At 39.4% G+C, this 19,911-nt stretch overlaps 2 protein-coding genes and 1 non-coding gene across 6 annotated transcripts in view; 1 reads left to right on the top strand and 2 right to left on the bottom strand.

Annotated features, from left to right (window-relative positions):
* Nucleotides 1-1,435: 1,435 nt before the first annotated feature.
* On the top strand, nt 1,436-4,612 carry LOC111254101 (uncharacterized). Of its 3 annotated transcripts, none has more exons than XR_015317970.1 (4): nt 1,436-1,955; nt 2,039-2,136; nt 2,683-2,813; nt 4,486-4,612. XR_015317970.1 is itself a non-coding variant. In XM_022814610.2 (4 exons), the coding sequence occupies exons 1-3, from the start codon at nt 1,669-1,671 to the stop codon at nt 2,791-2,793; spliced, it is 513 nt and encodes a 170-aa protein (XP_022670345.1). In that variant the 5' UTR covers nt 1,436-1,668; the 3' UTR covers nt 2,794-2,813; nt 4,486-4,612. The 3 variants fall into 3 exon arrangements, 1 of the variants encoding a protein (XP_022670345.1); XR_002674936.2 differs by having other exon boundaries at nt 2,039-2,153; nt 2,619-2,813; XM_022814610.2 differs by having other exon boundaries at nt 2,039-2,153.
* A 5,864-nt stretch (nt 4,613-10,476) lies between these two features.
* Nucleotides 10,477-10,568, bottom strand: TRNAI-UAU (transfer RNA isoleucine (anticodon UAU)). Its single transcript is given in 2 exon segments — nt 10,477-10,512; nt 10,531-10,568. It is a non-coding gene; the product is annotated as a tRNA-Ile (tRNA).
* Nucleotides 10,569-16,908: 6,340 nt separating this feature from the next.
* LOC111253828 (uncharacterized) overlaps nt 16,909-19,911 on the bottom strand; it is a 62,914-nt gene continuing 59,911 nt past the window's right edge. For both annotated transcript variants that reach the window (XM_086976139.1, XM_086976141.1), the window contains exon 6: nt 16,909-19,666. In XM_086976139.1, the coding sequence (XP_086832265.1) occupies nt 19,575-19,666 (92 nt within the window). In that variant the 3' untranslated portion in view covers nt 16,909-19,574. The remainder of the gene's footprint in view (nt 19,667-19,911) is intronic.

Here is a 19,911-nt window from a genome sequence, read left to right as displayed (position 1 = left end):
TCACCTCAGCCGGCGTTCAGTTCTATTCAGTTGGCGATCGCAGCCGGCTTGAGGACCTTGGAAATTCCTTTTCGATACCGTTCATTCGTCTTAGCTATCGAAAAAAAAACTGGTTGTCGCCGTTTCTAGATGAAATCTTCGGCAAAAATGAGGCCTTGTCGGAATCTACTGACACCGCAGTTCGTCACCATTTCTGGGCTAAATTGGGCTAATTTTAGCTATCATATGCGTCCCACCTGCCGGTTACCTCTCGTCTACCTATCGGGCAACTAAAATAGTATGAATTTACTCTTCTCTGACAACTGTGACGTTTTCTTTAATTTTTAACCGATTGCTTTCACTAGTTTGCCTTTTCAAGGAGACGCGCACTGCTGCATACAAACCTGCACATCGCGTTCATTTAGACACCGACCACTGACCCTTCTATCAAAAATAAACCTCCTTATCACTATCGCACTCTCGCATCACGCACGTTAGTAATAGTTACTGCTCGTTCTTTGTTTCGCTGATATCTTTATGAGCGGCAGCGGCAGCGGCGGCGGCGGCCTGAACAGCAGGAATAGACGAAAAAACTTCAGAAGCTGCAGCAGTAACGGAGTGTTCATCGGTCTGGGCAATCGCACCATGTTCTCTCTATCAGTGTCTCGTCATTCAGCTCGCTTAGTGCTCGTTCGTCTTTGTCACCGTTTGAGCTATTATCCAATATGGAGCGGCTTCAGGCGATTGTGTTGATTACGTCAGTAGCTGCGTCTGCGTAGGACTAATACGCTGCCGATCGTGATTGGTGATGAAGGTTCCGAAGGTTCTTCGTTTGGCCATCTTGTGACGGCTGTGCCGTTGACGGTAGCTCGTTCGCTTTTTCCTTCGTGTTGAGTTAATGTCTGAGTAACAATCGCTGTGGGCTTTTACGACTTATCGAAACAACGACCATAGATAAACAAGCATACACACTTGAATGGGCCATTCCCAAGAGGATATATGGATTGAAGACGGGTAGCTTCGCATGTATCTCCAATGGTGTTATGAACACCACACCGCCATAACCTGTTACTGACCAGGGTAGTACGCCAATAGACAACAACAGCAGACAGTCACTGTTCGGAGCCACTATTGGCCATTAGCAACCAGTACACCCAGGAGATTTCGGTAGATCCTCGACTAACGACGCGTCGCTCCCTACGGGCGACAACGAACAGCAGTGACATCGGCAACGCCAACGGCAATTGCCTGTCCAGTGGGATTGGACTGTTTGATTATATGGGTACAATTGGCTAGAGAACGTCCGTGAGAGGATCGATATTCAATTGTCAATCGTTCCATGACAGGAGGCTATCGTCGCCATTCTTCTCCGCCTGCGTTGCCGACGAAACTTAAATTGCCTGTATATATATATATATATATATATATATATACAAAAAAAAAAAAAAATATATATATATATATATATAAAGTTGAATCTGTGGTCGCTACGACAATAAGATGGTGGCTTCGGTACGTCACTGGCATGTATCATATAAATTTGTTTCTCCTATCGATCGACTAACCGTCTACCTGCTGATCCAGCCGGCTGATCAGAAGCCAACCGAAAGCAGGAGAAGTATATTCGCTTCTATCGTCGCTAGACGATGGAGGGTTGGTGTCCCGACCGTGTAGAAAATGTGACAATCGATGGCGGCAAGCGCGATCGCGCCGCTTCAGCTGGAGTACCTGGAATCGGCCTCAGTGAGACGAACGTCAAGTAAACTGAAACTACGCATGAGAAAAACAAGGGGAACTGCAGTACAAGCAATAGAAAAAGTCAGTTCAACATTGAAGGCATTTGAGGGTGATATCCAGTGGACACATCCACTCCTGTTGGTCCGCTGTCTCGCCCACAGCCAGAGCAGATCGGCATCGTGGGTCGTTCTTTGTTTTGTTTATTTGTCCGTATTTCGTTCCGGCATGTTGATTCCACGGTTAGTATGGCATTGTCTGTACAGCTATGTTAGCCGATGACTCATAGTAAAATTTTTCTAACTACAGCCATATTCATTGATAGGTGTAAGGATTCGATGAGGGATCAGTTAATTACGTTGTGGCACTTGTTGCCAGGCAAGAACATCGCGCAAATGCGTTGGAGTGCAAAGACTGAAATTGGTCGGTTGTTACAACAGGTAATTCGGCCATGTAATCCAAAGCTGAGATAGTCAGGTTGAAATTAGGTTTATATCTTTATTTTACTAAGCACGTAAGAAACTGTGTGCGGTACATTAATAGATAAATATGGATCTATATAAGACTTGGCTGGAGGAGATAAATATAATCCAACGATTTAACTGTACAGAACTTTGCACAGATAAAGTTGAATGATATGTATTATATTTTATATAGAAACAGGCATGAAACATAGGCAGGTTTTACTCAAGTAAATTTAGGTGCTACGAACATTTGTTGAACTCTAGCAAATCTTTCAGCAAAAGAACAACAGGTTATATAGTACCATTACAGTTTAGCCCCTACACGTTCCAAGACCACTGCACAAATTTACGTGTGCAACATAGCAGTTCTTAGACGAGAAATTTTCAAGTTAGCTAGCCTAGGTTCTTAAAGTGATGTAACTTTTAACCTGTAATCGAAAGCACGCGCCTGCCAATCCGCTTTGATCATCGAAAGTCACGCTCTACCTGTGATTCGTGTCTCCAGGATCTCTACACTAGAGCTGACGGGTCTTACAATTTGTCGGGCAAACTACCCTTCCTTGAAGCGGTAGACGACGTGGCAGCCTGGGCTGTAGCTCCGGTGTGCCTTTCTTAACGCTTATATCATATCATAAGGTACGTTTCCTATTCGTAGCTAATAGTAAACCGCTACACTGGACTTGAAATATTTAAATTGGAATTTGTTTTACTGACGTATTTGTCACAAATCGCATTGAAACGGTCCTTTGAGTCTTCCTGGGTGTATAAGCTAAGCGTTATTTCATTGTCATTCTGGAGAAAACAATGAGATGCTTGTGTAGTAATAGAGCATTATGTAAACTACGGAACATAAACATATTCGTAATAGGTGACAATCAGTTCCACCAAATAGTAAACTGAAGTAGTTTTTCCATGACATTTTGATCTGTAGTGGAACACTTTGAGAGTACACATAATTAAGTAATATTATCAAGAGAAGCTGTTCCTGCTTGAACCTCTAAGAAAACGACTGAGTCGACTGAAACAGACAATTAGAATGCGTTTAGTAAAGTAAAAGTCGAATGTCGCTCAGGATTTAAGCTAGAATTTCCATTTACCTTAGCCCAATGTTTCTATTATATTACTCGAAGTTAGCAAAAGCCTGGTGTAAACCCGATCGAGTGACCAAAGCGTCACTGGTTCTATGTGTTTGATCTCGCTGTTGCCAAAGTCGCTGATGAGGGCACATAACCTGCTTTAGGCGCATGCTATTGCTACGCCTAATGAATAATTTATGAGCATGTCTTTTATAATCAACTGAGGTAAAAAAAATCATGATTGATGAATTAGGAAATCGATTTCAATGTATTCGTCGCTGTCGTAACGCTAACCTTTACCTTAACGTCCAAGCTGTCTTCTTATCTGTATACTTCAAAGGGTCGTATTGTGTACATACTATTAGCATATACAAGTTGGAGGAAAACAAAACTCCCAGTTGTACATTGGGATGCTTGCTCACGGCGTTCTTTAAGGAGCTTCCGATGGCACTCTCGTATTAGTGGCTCGCCTTCGCTGACGCTAGCAACATCTTGATGACGCTGCTATTTCTTTCAATTAATTAAGATAAACGCTTGTATAATTGACACGCATACGCTTCTTCGAACAATTAAGCTTGAATGGTCGACAGTGTGCCGCGCTGGAGCAGACGACATGTGCATTGCCTTCAGCGTTTTATCGTTAAAATTTTGCCACCATATCACAATAAATGCCGTATATATACACCTAGTAGAAATATGTTCCCAGAAAGGCTGTTCTTTTAGCATGTATAGTTATGCAATATAACTGCTTTGAAACTTTTAGTCAGTTTTGCGCGCATCGAAGTTTTTCTTACGCGATAGATGCTAATTTTTCGAACAGTTTTTTTCGGCAATCTTGTGCATTATCAGAACAATTCGTCTACGGAATAAACACTGCTCCAGAGAAAAGTAATCTAAAAATATACGTCTAGTACCATCTGTAGATTTCTGTGTTGTAGAGGTACAGATGACACACTCATATACCTCAATCCATGATATAAAGTTAACAGAAGTCGTCCTATAGTGTGAAAAAAAATCAAATTTTTGCCTATTTATAATCAAATATATAAATCGACTGTTGATACTGGAAGATTACTGACTTTCTAAGTTTTGAGTTTTCTTCAAATTTAAAGTCTTTCTAGCCGAATATATCAATGTAAACTTCCTAGACTTTTTGTTTTTCTTAGCTATTCGCATTAAGTGGTCTACGTTATAATATTCATGCTGTCTCAATTTCTGCATTGACGTCACAGGCCCTTCTGCGCATCGCAAGAGTTCACAAAGGTACAGTGAAATGAAAGGCACTTGCACGTCGTATCCGATACGGATGCATGAACCATACGCGTGTCCATAATAAAAAACGAAAAAATAATATGCTTCAATTGTTCTGATTGTTTTTTACTAAGAGGGCCGTTTACAGATTTGGTGTTCAGTAGAGGCCGATACCTTCAATAGTACAATCAACTTCGATGTTTAACTGTGTGCGCCCGACAACAAAAGGCGGCCATTCGAGCAAGTTTAGGCTGTTCGGCTCAATGGAAGGAAGCTGCTGTACGATCTGTTTTCGATTCAAGTCCAGACTGCGTGGAGATAATTTGCGTATTTCTCAATTTTCGGAAACTGCGAAGGATCATATTGAGATATTCGAAACAATTTTACATTATAAATTCCTCTAATTGAATATAATCTTACTTATAAATTTAACATTAACAATTTAGTTTAAAGAAGAGAAAACGGAGAAGCTCATATTTTAAATCGCTGATGACAATTCAGAGGCTCGCAGATGTTACCCCTTACCAAACCAGAAAGTCAACTATTCAGCAGAACCCGCTTGAAGCTATTATGTTAGCAAGGCAAAGCTACATAAAGTACTTCCTGGACTTTAGCGTACGAAAGAGTTTTCTATTATCCATCGTCGAACAGTCTTTCCTTGAGCCTAACTTCGTATGGCCCAGTCGTGCTTATTCTCCCTAACAGAATTGAGTAGAATAGAATTTCATTCTTGAACAGCTTGTTAGACCTCGATTGCTTCACGAAGCTCATTAAGGAAGGAGAACTGAGAAAGGAGGAAATCCCTTAGCAGATGGCATAGCAGCAGCTGCAGAAGCGCCGCGACGATCTAGGCTGCATATTACAATGTACGGAATCGAACATGCCTACATAACGTTTTGACATCAGTACCAGATTACAGAATACTACACGACCTCGACAAACTGTGTGGAAACAGATAGTTGTCTGCAAAATTTAACGCTACAGAAAAACAACCAGAAACAAATTATGCCATTATTCGTGTTGGCTGGAAGAAAAGGCACGAGTTTAACGACTCTCGGTTCGTACTATTCATAATTGTTCTTCGACGGTGCTCGCGCTCAACATTATCTTTGCCGCAGGTTTTGGAGTTAAAGATCAACAAGGATAACAAACAATGCATTCTAATGAAAATAGATTGACACGACTACAGATCCGCGGATTTTCAAGATCGTCGACACAAAAAGCATGTGTATATGTCTACAACTTGAATGCATCCAATTGTATAGGATAGAGTACAGCAAAGTGGAATTAGGCCCGACCAACTGTTTACCTAAACAGAGCGTGAATCCAAAAGCTGAATAAGCGATGTAGAAGGTGCCGCTTCGATGAAATTCGGGTGAAATTGACAATCATTAATTATTTAACAAACATTAATTGCCAACCTTTCATAAGCCGTTAGTACCTTTTAAAACTTTTACTGGGTGTAATTTATTATACGCGTCCCCCCTAGATTGGCGCACCCGAAAAGCGAGACCTGGAATGACCCCGGGTTCAATGCGCGTGACTGTTTTTTTTGGGGTCCTCATGTAAGCGCAGGCGGGCGACTACATTCGAGTTAGTGGGGGAATTTTTGTGTCCCCCTAACAATGAATGTAAGTGTGGTCCGTGCCCTCAGACTAGACTCGACGCCCTTTTAGTCAAAGCACAATCGAGAGAGAATTATGGAAAAGAGACATATAACTATTTTTGAACCTTAAATACGAAACAAAATCTTGGAGCGCACATGAAAACATAGGTCACCTGAAAGATAACCAATGTGCATCAACGGAATGGTTTTGGTTGATCTTTCTTTACCGTTCAGTGCCTGTCAAAGCAAAATGTCTCTTAGTTCAAGGCATTGCTTAATTTCTTATTACAATATGGTGTGGGTTGAAATTTCGGCAGTCACAGGACACTGGAAAAAAGGCTTCTCATTGTTTGGATCAACACCATATGGAATCAAGTTATTTGTATAAATTATTATGGCCGTAAAAAGCTGAAATAAATGACAAGCTATCGCACAAGCATGTCGAAATAGTTGAGCACGAGCAGAATGTCGAAACGAAGACGAATGTACAACAAACTGGTGTTTGGCTAAGGTATATCGTAATAATTATATTCTGTATACTAAATATGTGTATATATTGTACAGCTAAAAAGAGAACTGGCGTACCTACCTAAAGCAAAATCTCAATGTATTGGCTAAGTATGATCGCGTGAAATTTAGTATAGCATATGTTTGACTTCCGTGTATGAGAGCGCAAAGGCTAGTAAGCACACAGTATGCCACTATGTTTTAGGAGCACCAAGTGTAGACCATACCGCTGTAGCACCTACTCACAACCTCTCAAAGTAGCATACGGCAATTATTTCACATTACAGCTATGATATACTTTTTTTTTAATATAAAATAATAACGGGAAGCTTCCTATATAATTAAAATAGATTTAGGAAAGTGACGAAATCGGCAAAATATCCCCTGAAAAGAGACAGTTTAGTTAGCTGATAAAGGGATTCTTCAGTACTGTTCACACTAAGGCTGAATTTACTTCTGCCCGAGCCTAACATAAATATAGCGCGCGGCTATGCCTATTCCTATTCGTGCATACCATTAGGCGTGATAAAGTGGATTAATCGTTCAAGTTTTTCTCTTCTGTTCCTGATCCAGGTTGAAAAATACGTTAAATCGTTCATTCCATCAAGGTTTTTTAAGTATTTCGGCTATGTGATTTTTTTGGACACTACTGTGGAGATTGTGAGATCCGCGCCTTCAGCCTTACAGCCACACAGCATCCATGTATGTATGTCTCCAGCAGTTGTAATTTCTGACTATGCAGACTCATTTGTTTATCAACAAGATTTTTGTAAATTTTTTTTTTTGGCACAGATTAAACTTAAAGTCGATCATCCCTCGACACAGAATTAACGTAAGATGTATGAAAAAGAAAGTCAACACAAACTAATTTATTTTAAAATGCTATTAGAAGTATGAATCTGTGGCATTAGCACTCAAAATAAATCGTAGAGAATATCGAACAGATCCAGTTACACGATATACACTGAATAGGATAAAGGACAGATTCGAAATGGGTGGAACTCTCGAGGATGTTCATAGACGACGTTCGGGAAGATCGAAAACATCAACGAACTTCACCAGTCTAGAAACGAAACCGAAGGGTCACAACGAAACATCTCAAAGAGGGAGAACATGCTTTCCGGAAAAGGGCGTGCTGGCCAAATTATACCGGTCACAAATTTGACGCAAAGTACAACTTCCTGATCACAATCCATTCCGTTTAGACGACCGCAATTGCCGCCACGGTAGTGTTGCTGGCGCTGAATCAGGAAGTCTAACGTGCTACGACGGTTGCAGATGGCTGATCCTAGTCAGTCATACTTGGCACGGGACGTATGAGCTCTACAAAAACGTCTTAAAGGATTTTTTTGCTTGCCCTAGGACCGTTGTAATCCGGTCGCTAAGATAATACTTTCTTAAGCCGAATACTTGACGTAAACTCGTTAACGAAGCAGAGAAAGTAGTACATGTACGTCTAACTCCGAACCGTCTGGGTTACGAAAGTTTCGAGCATATTATTGACAATTCGGGACAAAACAGCGTACTCTTTTTCGGAAGTGAAAAGGTGTTTGAACTTTCTGTCTATCTTTTCTAAAGAGCAATCCTTTCGTCGAAAGAGTACACTGCAGTCGCAAGGTAAATTCAGAACGGCTGCCAAGATGGCAGCTTTGTAATCTGTTAGCTTTCAAACAAACCTTTCTGGACGCACATGTTTCTAATTTACTTATATATATATATATATATATATATATATATATATATATATATACAAAAATTGACTGTGTTTACTGAGAAGAACTATGTGGAATTCAAACTGCGTTCATTGTAGTATTCACATTGTGTTAATTGTGGTCATTCCACATTTCATCAAAGTTAAATTTCAGAACCATATCTGCCTGCTACACATAGTTTTAATTTCTTAGATTGGATCATACTGGCTCTCTCTTTACATGGGACATCTCAAAGTTGCAGTACACAGCGCAATGCTGCGGATCGTATGCTCGACTTCCTACTATTGGCGTGTTCTCCTTTACATCACAATATTGCCCCTTTGCTCCAGTACTAGCAGCACAAAACCCCAAATACTTCTGACTATGTCAAACGTTTTACAAAATAAGCAATATGTAAATATTTTCCTCTTGCCAAGAAATACGGCGCGCAATACGTGTTCGCGTATGCCTTTTCTGTATTCTGCACCTCATTAGTTTACTTTCTCTCCATTGAAACTGATTGCCATGCTGGAATGAGCGTTCATAAGTGACCCCTATATTTCACGTGCTTTACGGAAATTGCTATAGGTTATGCGCGGGAAGTTTAAATTCGCAAAAGTAGCGGCCACTATTGGCCAAATAGTGGCCCCAATACGGTTTCAAAAGCAAACGAAGCGAGAACGCGCTGTTGGCAATCAAACAATCAATTGTATTAGCTTGTTTAAATTTTGTCATTAGCTAAATTTTCCTTTTCGATTCCTCCACGAAAATTGGACAGTCATGAGTAGATTCGGGTAACACACCGTCACGAGATCTGAGCATTTCTTTTTTTGTTCGATATTCCATAGACTTTCAGTACATCACCATAATTTATTTACTTTCATTAGTTCTACCAGTCGTCGGTGATGACACTCTTGGCCCAGATAGCAGCGCTGTACCTTATGCTGTTGACTGTTTGCCTGCCTATGTCTGGTAGGTGATCTTCGCCTTTTCCTTCCCTGATAGCGTGCGTCATCTACCTTGATTTATCACGGTAATCTCCAAAAACGTGCTCGTGCATAGGAGGCTATACTCAACCTCCAATCAGCTAGTGATCAACATGGAAACGTACGGCAAAGTTTCGTTTTGGCAGACCACTCCAGACAACAGGGAATGTTGAGCTTCCGAAACCGTCGACCTAATGCCTTCGACGCCCGGATCCACGCTAAGCTCAGAGCTCCCATCGACTCGTTTGCCGCTCGTTGTCCACCATGTTTGTCTTTCAGCCTATTTTTCATGTAAATGCAAGGCAAACCTATTAATCGATAAATGTAAATTACTTCATTCTTCCAAGTAGTAAACGAAATTGACAATGACTAGATAGAGCCGTAAACTTGAGAGCTGTCATCGGCCGCCGCCATGTCAACCTGCACTCTGTCGCTTCCTTAATGTTTCTGTAATGTAACATCGTGCCTTCTTTCTCCTTTGTGTCTTGAAAATAAACAATGGAAATTATGAAATGGGACGCGAAAGGAGATAGTTCAGGGTTAAAGGGGAGTTTATGGTGAACGTAACGAAGCTTCATTTATTGAATTTTTTCTTATTTTTTTTGCATTTTTACAGACATTTTTTTTATCATTAGAATGTATTTATTTTCGAACGCGTTCTTCAATATAGTATATTACTTTCGTGTGATATTTTGGTGTTGTAGGTCGAATTTTATACATTGCTGGAAAGACAGTAAGCAGTAAAGGGTTGTAACATTAATATCAGCTGTCTCGATATAGTAGCGACTTTTTTTTATAATAATTCACTCTATTCACAGAAGGTCTTGACCTTTATTCATATAATATGCTTACGGTCCATTGCAAACTCGTGTTAACGGATTGGGCTTGAATATCTTCATGTGTGTCCGAATATCTCATTAAATACGTAAATGTAACTCGATTAATGCTAGTCAATAGCAGTTATACGATATAATAATAATAATAACAATAATAGTTATACGATAATATCCATTCGTCGATCTAGTGTTAGCGATCTGGCTCATATATTCAATCATACACTCTATTTAACTTAACAATCGTTCAAGGCAAAAAATAGTGACAATTTACTGCAACTCTATATGAGACTTGATTTATCATTTAAAAAAAATAGATAAAAACGGTTGGAGTCCAGTAAAAAAACAGTTCCCCAGGTGAGACTCGAACTCACAACCTCAGCATTGCTCACGGCGACTGCCACATAAGTACCGTGCGCTAACCAATTGCGCCACTGGGGACACGGCCGCGTGGAAGCAATCTAAGCGGCCTTATCGATGATTTCTGTTGGCGCAATATTTGAATCGAAGTAAAAGCGTTCAGAACCTGTGGATATCAGACAAGTGTTTGTTTTCGACAATCAACAACTGTGTATTAAACTACATAGCCAAATACCGACTGAATTTTCATTTCCGTGACTTTGAATGACTATCGAACAAAATAATACATATTCCACAATATTCAAGTCTTATTATTTCCATTCGTTTTTTTTTTTTTTTTTTTTATATTACTATTCTGATAGTTTCGGCATATTGAAAAATTGATTTCAGAAAACAGTTACCGAAGAGGTGGAAAGATAGGAACTTCAAAATTCAAAAGAACTTTCGCTATGTCCTCCATTGTTGATTTATGCGATTTTAGGTACACTCAATAATTTAGAGGCTTCACTTTAGTTGATTGAAACGCTTGTGCGAGAAAAATGAGATGGCACCCGCAATATATTAAGCGCCGTCTCCGAAGATTCCGGCTTTTTTCTGGGCCGTGCGTATCGTAGTTGTGTACTTATTTTGCGAGCTAGTAAAGGAAATTTGATAGGAAAGGCTTACGAACCTTGTGCACCAGTTGCTATAATGAAGAGGTCATACTTTTTCGGAGAAAGAACTGCCACTTGAATTCTCCTAGGATCTCATCAGGTATCCGGTAACTCTGCACCTGAGAAGTAGACTACGATACACTATACTATAGAACTGCACAGTTAGAATTTCAAGAGACAAGGCCAACACATCTGAAGGTGATGAGGCCAGAAATAGGGCGGTCTAATTGATGCATAAAATAAAGGTATATAGGCATCGTAACGTGACCAATGTGTTGTTTTGACTTTATGCTATTTTCGATTTGTGAACAAGTTCCATTCGTAAATGTATATACATTTACACCCGGTACTTAAGCCGTTAGGCAGCGCTTCAGGCGGTTCAAAGAAGTTAACTAATTCATTTATATATATTTTATCTAAACTTTCGACTCAGTTTCCAATCCCGTACTGTCAAGAAAGATAATCAAAATATATATTCAATGTTGTACTCTGATCGCAAGGACGACAGACAACTGAATAAATATTTGTTCCGATAAATATAAATATTTGTGTCCGAACTGACCAATTTTTATATCTAGGACATTTACAGTCGGCCCGAAAGACGAAGTCTCCAGTTTTCTCAAAAAGAAAAATAGGCTAACAGTCTTCTTAATTAGAATCAATGTTTTTTGTAACGATAAACCTCCGTGTTACAACAATAAGCAAAATGGGGAGCAACTATTTTGATATGTCCATCACTCTGAAACAAGGAAAATTGTTCATGCTTAATGTACAACCAATGATCTTAGTAGCTTCTTACACACCTGAAGCTCTATGGATGTATTCTATGCTGAATCACATTTATATCATAAGATAAGAAATGTATAAAAACGTACACATGTTTATCTACCATAAATGATTTCTCTGATTTTTATTTTTTGTAGCCAGATCCCGATCTCAATTTTTCTATGTTGTTTTTCCTATTTTTTTTCTTTCGTTGTTTTCAGAGGAGGCGCTTATAGCACGTCCGAACTCGAAAGCGACCTACGGCTTCACAGTATGTAACTATATATGTCTACTATATTTATAGAATTATGCCTTACAGCAATATCTCGCCGAAGAAGCCGAAGGTATCAACTTAATATCCTATGGTCAATCTCGGAAAGCAAGTGGGATAATTTATTTACGCCGGATAGTTCTAAGCAAGAGACAGGCAGATTAAGCTAGCGGCTGAGTGGCAACTGTTCTCAATTTCGCCAGGTAAGTTAGCTTTTTATTGCGCGACCGTCGTATCAGATGGACGCCCTGACAATTCAGCTTTTCCAGTTATTTTAATTGCAGCTATTTTCTTCCACGCACGAGTCTAACTATTCCTTCCAGATGCTGCGAATCAGATAGTGCATTTCGCAGGCGTTTTCTACGTTAAATGCAATTATGAAGTATGACATTAGCTAAAAACAAATAATGTTTTTATAGAAACGTTACGAACTCCCCCTTGTAAATATTGCTAATTTTTATTTCCTATATTTTTAAAGGGAACTGTTATTTTGTCGATATATTGACGCTTTTCTGGTGGTTTATTATTTTCAACTAACAGAATTTTGTACCTTTAATGAAACGGTACGGTTCGGTCTGTTGGTTAATTGGATTGATCTTTATTTACCTTTAACCCAACATATAATTGTCATAGTATTCCACCTAACCGTAAGGGGAAAAGCATTAAACAAGTAACCGCAATGCATTTATTGGAATCATTAGTGAAAGGCCATTTCTGACACAGAATAGGAATACCGAATTTCGAGGTGGAAATTTCTGTCTGTCTAATCAAGTGTACGAGGAATGCGAGTCTACGGGTTCTATTTCGAGGAAGTTCCTAACTAAAACTAATTTTCAGAAGTCCAAGGTAAATTGTAGACACTAGTTAAAGTCAGTGTCCGACGTTTCTTCTGCCTGCACCGGTTTTTACTTTATTTAAATGAGATTTTTATTTAGGTTGAAACAGCGAAGGGCGTTTTCATGGAAATCTTATTTCTAGCCACATGGTCAAGGCAAAATTCTTTGACATTAGGCCCTAGCGGCGGTTATTAAAAGCGTCAGTACGATCGGCGGCTTTTCAATCGGAATAAGCTTGTAGACGGTTGATAAATAAATAACTTTAGCTTTTAAATGCTTGTTCTACGTCTGAGGCGGTAGTATGGTTGAGACAGTCCGTCAGATCACGAGCCGCATGCACTCGTCTGCTGAGAGCCATTTCATCGTAACCGCTCTGGTTGATACAAGCTGTTGTGCTGTAGATTTTTCGCCGTTGTAAAGATTGAAATTCTATTACACTCTGCACACGCTCTGCTTATTATAGCACAACCGGCTACTACAGAAGAAAAACACGAAAAGCTTCATTGTCTTTAACCCAGTTGTAAGTAGCTTTCATCAAATCATTATTACGATAAGGCAAGAGCTGCAATAAGCTATGCCGCTTGTTGTCTGAGAATGCTACAGCGGATCTATCCCTCGGATATTTTTAATATCTGAACGATCTGGTCCTACGTGACAGCCACGGTCTGCGCGAAAGCTTTTGACCCTTTTCATTTTCAAACAGCGGGCGAGCTTTTTGCTCATAAGGACCATCTGCAAATGATAATAACACATTACAGAGTACGATACTATAAAATATACATTAGAGCTGGACTGTAAATATTCGTCAAATGCAGCCTGTATTTGTAACAGGTCTAGCTGTTAGTGTCAATAAACAGAATTGGTATGTTAAAGACAAAAAAAAAAAAACTCATTTCATTGAATTAACGTTCATTAGGTCTCTTATACACTAGGCGCTTGGTATCAAGGCCGCAGCTCTTATGCTGTTGAAAATGTTTAATCTTTTAGCTTTGATGGGTACCTGCTGCGCGAACAGGGCACGTGACACATTCTACCGGCTCAGGAGTAACACGATCAAGAGAAAATCATTATGGAAGTTACCAATACTATCTAAAAAACATATTGAAGATAATGAAAAGCATTGAATGAGCGACTTGGATGGCTTACCATGGACATTGTTACAAATTAAATTCTCGCTAACGTACCGTATACAGTAATATGTTCTAATTCTTCAAATCGAAGAAGCACTATCTTGCCACTAACATTTCAATTATACATCCAAGACAAATCAAACGATTGATGAATCGAGCAAGTGTCTTATAACATTTTACCACCATGAGCGTATTGCCACATAAGATTTCCTGCAAGTCACGATCTGATTAACACAAAAACAACAATACCGTGCCGTCAATCACAGTTATTAACAATGGTAATTCAAAACGGGGAAGCCTGAATTAGAAAATTTGGCAGCAGAAATCTGCTCTGGCATAGGTAGAATTATATGTCATGCCTCTACAAAGGTTTGCTATAATATATTGTACTCGATGGAATGAAGAAGGTCCGATGTTTTCTGCCGAAACAAGCAAGAGTTTTCCTAGGACTAAAAAATTTTAGTTTTTAATCTGTCGGCTGCCAAGGAAAAAACTGTGTCATGATTTTTGTGAATGGATAAAACTGACTGTGGTAGCTCCGGCTTTTAACGGTGCCAGCTTGTATGCCCAGCGAATTTATTCGTGATACTTGCGTACTTCGAGTAAATGTAACGGCACAGCTTTTGCTATTCGATGACCAGTATATTCGCCTGATTTGCGAGGGATTTTGAATGACACATTTATATATATATGTATGTCTATCTGTTACGTTATGCGATAGTGTATCATATATGGTATGGTAAAAAAATGGGCCAAACAATAGAAATGTTACAAATTTATCGGCTTTATCACGCGTATCGGACTGCTGTAATGCGTACGACGTGTGGCCATGGGATGTTCGACCAGACATTTATTCTTAGCAATCAGATCTCGAAGGGTGTCGGGTCCATTATGACACAGTGCTTAATCTAAAGTGTTGACTTTTTATTTAGCAACTATAATACAAGTGGTTAGAGGAAGAACCCCACGTTTGTACAGCCACCGAATAATAAACAGCTAACAATCCGAGTAGCACCCTTCGTGAAGTCTTTAGCTTAGATGGAGCATGATCGCAGGAATTATGCACATATGAAACGTATGAATATTTTTTTTTATGTGATTTTTAAATTAGTTCGATTGAGAATGCAGGGTGTTTGTTGAATTATTGAAGCCGCATAGTTCATCATCCACCGATATAGAAAAAAAAAAACGTCGATAGAAGTCAACATCAGCCGCTAAATATTAATCTCTTTAATCAACTTTTCTATTAAACAGGTTATAACCACGACCTAATTATATATGCAAAAGCCTCCTGGCTCTTACGCGGTTCCTCTTAGTTACGTGCGTACCGTTGGTTATTCGACGCCGCTAACCGCATCGGCTATCGGCAGCACTGACTCTCGCGCTAGCCCACAGTGGCAATATTTTCACCGCGTTTGAGGGCAAAATCATCTCCACCGAATGAAAAAGTCAAATTGGTGATCATAGATGGGGCCAATTGTTGCTAATGCAATGTGTGCTTGCTTTGTGTTTCTTCCCAGGGTCCGCGTAATATCGTAGCAGTCTCAACTTAACTAGGCTATGCTGCCGGGGTGGCAAGACCGATGATTGATTACCAGATGATTAGTAATGTGATCTATTGTCTATTGGATCAATTTTTCATACAGATAGGCACTATGCACCAGGACGATATCGCTGCCGGCACTCCATATCCTTTTCATTCTGCGTTCGTTCATTTATCTAAGACAACATATCCCGTTATAATATCTAATGTGCTCTGGATAAATTTCTACCTATAGAGGCACAAAATTACATATCCGCATCACATGGAAGAGCTAGAATTTGAAAATGACGTGCGGACATTGCGCAATGGCAACAAGGAAAAGTGTAAATCTCTAGCCCAAATCTTCGAACCCTATTAAAAATGTTTATTGCATAAAAAAGTCTTACTGAGCACTTTGGTTGGAGAAATAAAACTCTCTGTTCACTTACCGTTCCTGTCCGTGGAGCTGGCGAATTGAAGGGAGGCCAATTCAAACATTCGGTTAGCGTAGCGCTCAATATATTAAAAAACAAAAAAAAGCGAATTTAGGCAGTTTTGCCCACATATCGTTTGGTTATCGATGTCGCCTTGGAGGGCAAACATTTTAGATCGACTCAATTTAATAACCATACGTCATTCGTTACCATCATTTCTAATAGTATTCGATATTAGTATGTTTTCGGGGTATAATTTACAGGAAAATTTAGGTATGACAAAAAAAGCTACTAATTTGCTACTCCTATTTGCAACCCACTCATCGGATTGATGGGAGTTCAGTAGCGGAACTGTAACTGTTGTTAAAGCGTATTGTTAATAATATATAAATATATATAATATAATAAATAATAACTAGTACAAAGAGAACAGATTGATTCTGCACCCGTCAGTTGCTGACACGCTTCTTATCTCGGAGTGAAGTGCTGTCAGAAATAAAAGAAAAGTTGACTGAAATAAACGCAACCACCCAGTAAATAATTGGACCTCATTTTTGTCGCTACTAGTACTACACCTCTCTTTACCATGGCGCATAGCACAGTGTCACGCTGGAAAAATAAGGCGGGTCTGGATAGTTTTCTATATTTGTCGTATAGTGACTCGCATATGCAAAAGACGAACATAACAGTTTATCAAGGCCTTACCTCAGGTTGAAAGCTGAACATTGCTTGTAATCATAAAAAAAAACACGCAAAAGCGATCCAAAAAGCGAGGACCTGGTCTTATTTCTGAACTAAAGGAAATCCATATACATATTTTTTATAGTATAAAGTATATAGTATTTATAGCAATTCATTTTTCGTCTCTTTCAGATTTTCTATGCGCGGCTAATTACGCCATTTAATGATGTCCTTATGTCATTAACTGTTTAGCGTTCCTGCCCATATGGCACACCGATGCCCACGAGCGAGGTTATGTGTGTGACCTGGTGGGGGCTTCGATGCAATCAGGTTTTTGTAAAAATATAACCTCATTTCATCGCCTTGCGAAGCAGACGACGAACCGCTGGTACTTCAGCTAGGCTGAAGATTTTTTAGTGATTAGATGCAATATGTCGAGTAAATCAAGCTCTGTCGGATGTTGTAAATCCATTGAAAAAAGGTAGTGATTAAGTAAAATTTAAGTTTAATTACAAGTAAGAAGAGACAGAGTTCTGAATAATGCTAAGTAAAGCCAACTAGATTTCTAAGCTAACAAAAAACCGTATAATGGGTTTGTGATGTTTTTACGATGCTCGTATTAAATGTTTGCCATTCGCGATAGGCAGGTAGTGCTAACTGACCTTGGAATAAGCTTAGGTAACAAAATTATTGTCAAAATTATTATAAGAAAAGTTGACGACCCTCTTTCTTGCCCGCTGTCAACCGGTCTTTCGCTTTTGTTGGTTAAACGGTCAACGGGCCATTTGTCTTTTCTTTCGTTGGGGAAAACACATTGAAATTGGAAGCCGCGGTGGCCACTTCTTTATGGTTACTATCGCAAGGCACTTACATCGCAAGGCAAGCGCATTATCCACCTACACCAGCCATCATCTCCCGTATTTTTCTATTTCTTTTCCCTGATATTAATGTAGGACATTACGTCCTGTTGTGTAGGAATTTGTCGTTGTGACTGCGCGTTGACCGTGTCGAACGAGATCGATTCAATGGAGTAATTAAAAGCTGGGTTCCGTTACGCTCTTCATTCGATTTGTGACCTCTAATTTGTGAATAGATCCCTTTGGATTTAGATGACTTATTATAGTCACATAACTGTAGTTTATTTTGTCGTCGACCGTCTATCTCCAAAAGTGCTTTTGGATGATTTTCATCTACCTTAAATGGAATAAGGTCCACATCGCCATTTGTGCTCAAGGAAAGTAACGCTTGGTAAGCGCTTGAGAACCTTTGAAGGTGGTTTGAGAAATGGGAAGGAATGGTACAGACGCTTCCAGAATGGAAGTAGATTTGTCGCTAATCAGTTGTCAAAATCCTTGCTAGACCTATCGGACTTGCATGCGTGAAGCTAGCAAAACTGGCATTTCACATGAAAGTATAACCCAGACACTGAAAATACAGAAACTGAGTAATAAATGGAATTGATGTCAGGTCAGTGCGTGATGCGCTTCCTTCGCACGGCTTTAATCGACATCACCCATACGACCCCTATAGACGAGACATGCTTCAACTTCTATCGCCACTGGAAAAAAACAATGTCGTATTGGAGAGCGGCATCGTTCATCAAATCTGGTGGCCTTCGAATAGACTTGAACATGAAGTGGGTACTGGCGATAGACATTGCTACTATGCCGAAAACGGAACAAGTTTTTCAAAAAAATTCATGAATCGTCGGCATCGCAGTAAAAAGGAAACAGTCTAATTAGTTGACGACAACTCTAAGCAAAAGAATAATCGAACCTTGGCTTCAACCTGCTTATTCTCCCGACCTAAGCTATGGGGCTTCCCATACCTTAAAATATGCAACACGTATTAAAAAGATATTATATGCCTGACTAGTTCAAAAGTTATTGGATTTTCAAGTTCGCCAAATTAATTTGTAATAAGGCACATGACAAAGTATATGTGTGATGGCTTATTTTCTATACGCAATCAATTTGAATGGGAGTTTTCAGTGTTTATTCTCTAGGTCACATGTTTACAGGCACGTTAACAAAGTGAGATGTCGATATGATATGGAAACAAGAGCGTGAAATATCCAGGCAAAAATCACCGGGTAGAGCGAAATTAAGTTTTTTAGAACGATTCGAGCTTTTTGTTAAATTGATCTTTTTGAGACTTTAGTTTAAACTTGGCTAAAATATGTAGGGTGTAGTTACTGCCGGAAAATTTTTGCAGCTGGCTTCGTATATACAGACTTAGCTGAAAGCTGGTTTGTCCTTCACAGGTGTACCGGTTTTCATCTACTCTCTATATTTAGCCGTAATGTGATAATTTTATGTGTTGTTGAGCTTAGCTTGTTTAGGAAAAAGTACTGATTTTAACTGTAAATAGAAGGTACTTTCAGCAGAAGTCCTAGGCCCATTTTCGTAGTCATCCCGAGATCCGCTCAGGCAAAGCTGCCACTAACTGTGGACTTGCAATGTGCTTTTCCAGTTTGTTTTTTCCTGTCGATTGCGCAGTGTTCATAATTGACGCCTGATATGCAAAGTACGTCTCCAATTCCTTGAATTCGTATTTTGGAAACCTTCACGCCTCTGACAGAGCGGTAGCTATTGCGCTAGCAATTTACGAACACAAAGGATGATCATGGAAGAACGATTTGGCAGCGAAATTGGTAAAGATCAATTGTCGGGTGCTGTACAAAACTTTACTATGGGGAAAGCTGTTCCGCAATTTGATAGCCATGCTCATGGATAAACTGCAGCTTCTTCAGCTGACGCCGCGGTCGAGTCACACGCAAAGTTTCGTAATAGTGTTTACGCTGAACTGAAGTCATAGTTCAAAGACCGCCAGTAGTGAAGTCGGCTTAAGTTTTCCTTTATTGAACTGTAAAGCTTTCGACCAACGACTGTAAAGGATGAAAAACAAAAGAGGAGAGGATTCATAAATTAAGAATTCACCAAGAGCAAAAATCTATTGCCATAATCTAGTATATATAACAGGTACTTTTATGTATATTTGTATACGTCAAATAGCAACTAAACGTTTACGGAATAGCCGGTTATTGCTATGCTAGTGTAATCGAACCATCAAAAATCGTATATTGGAAACAATAAACATGATTGGGTCTTTCATAGTTAACTTCTAACTCAG

This window comes from Varroa destructor, unplaced genomic scaffold (assembly GCF_002443255.2).
Source record: "Varroa destructor unplaced genomic scaffold, Vdes_3.0 BEIS01000007.1, whole genome shotgun sequence".
Lineage (NCBI taxonomy): Eukaryota > Metazoa > Arthropoda > Arachnida > Mesostigmata > Varroidae > Varroa > Varroa destructor.
Note: the sequence above shows the minus strand (reverse complement) of the source record. Positions and strands in the feature narration are given on the sequence as shown.

Excerpts from the sequence above, each read along its gene's own strand:
- LOC111254101 (XM_022814610.2), top strand. The coding sequence starts at position 1,669 with ATGGCGGCAAGCGCGATCGCGCCGCTTCAGCTGGAGTACCTGGAATCG. Across the intron at positions 1,956-2,038 it reads TCCGGCATGTTGATTCCACG|GTGTAAGGATTCGATGAGGG; the intron begins GTTAGTATGGCA and ends ATTCATTGATAG. Across the intron at positions 2,154-2,682 it reads TTGGTCGGTTGTTACAACAG|GATCTCTACACTAGAGCTGA; the intron begins GTAATTCGGCCA and ends TCGTGTCTCCAG.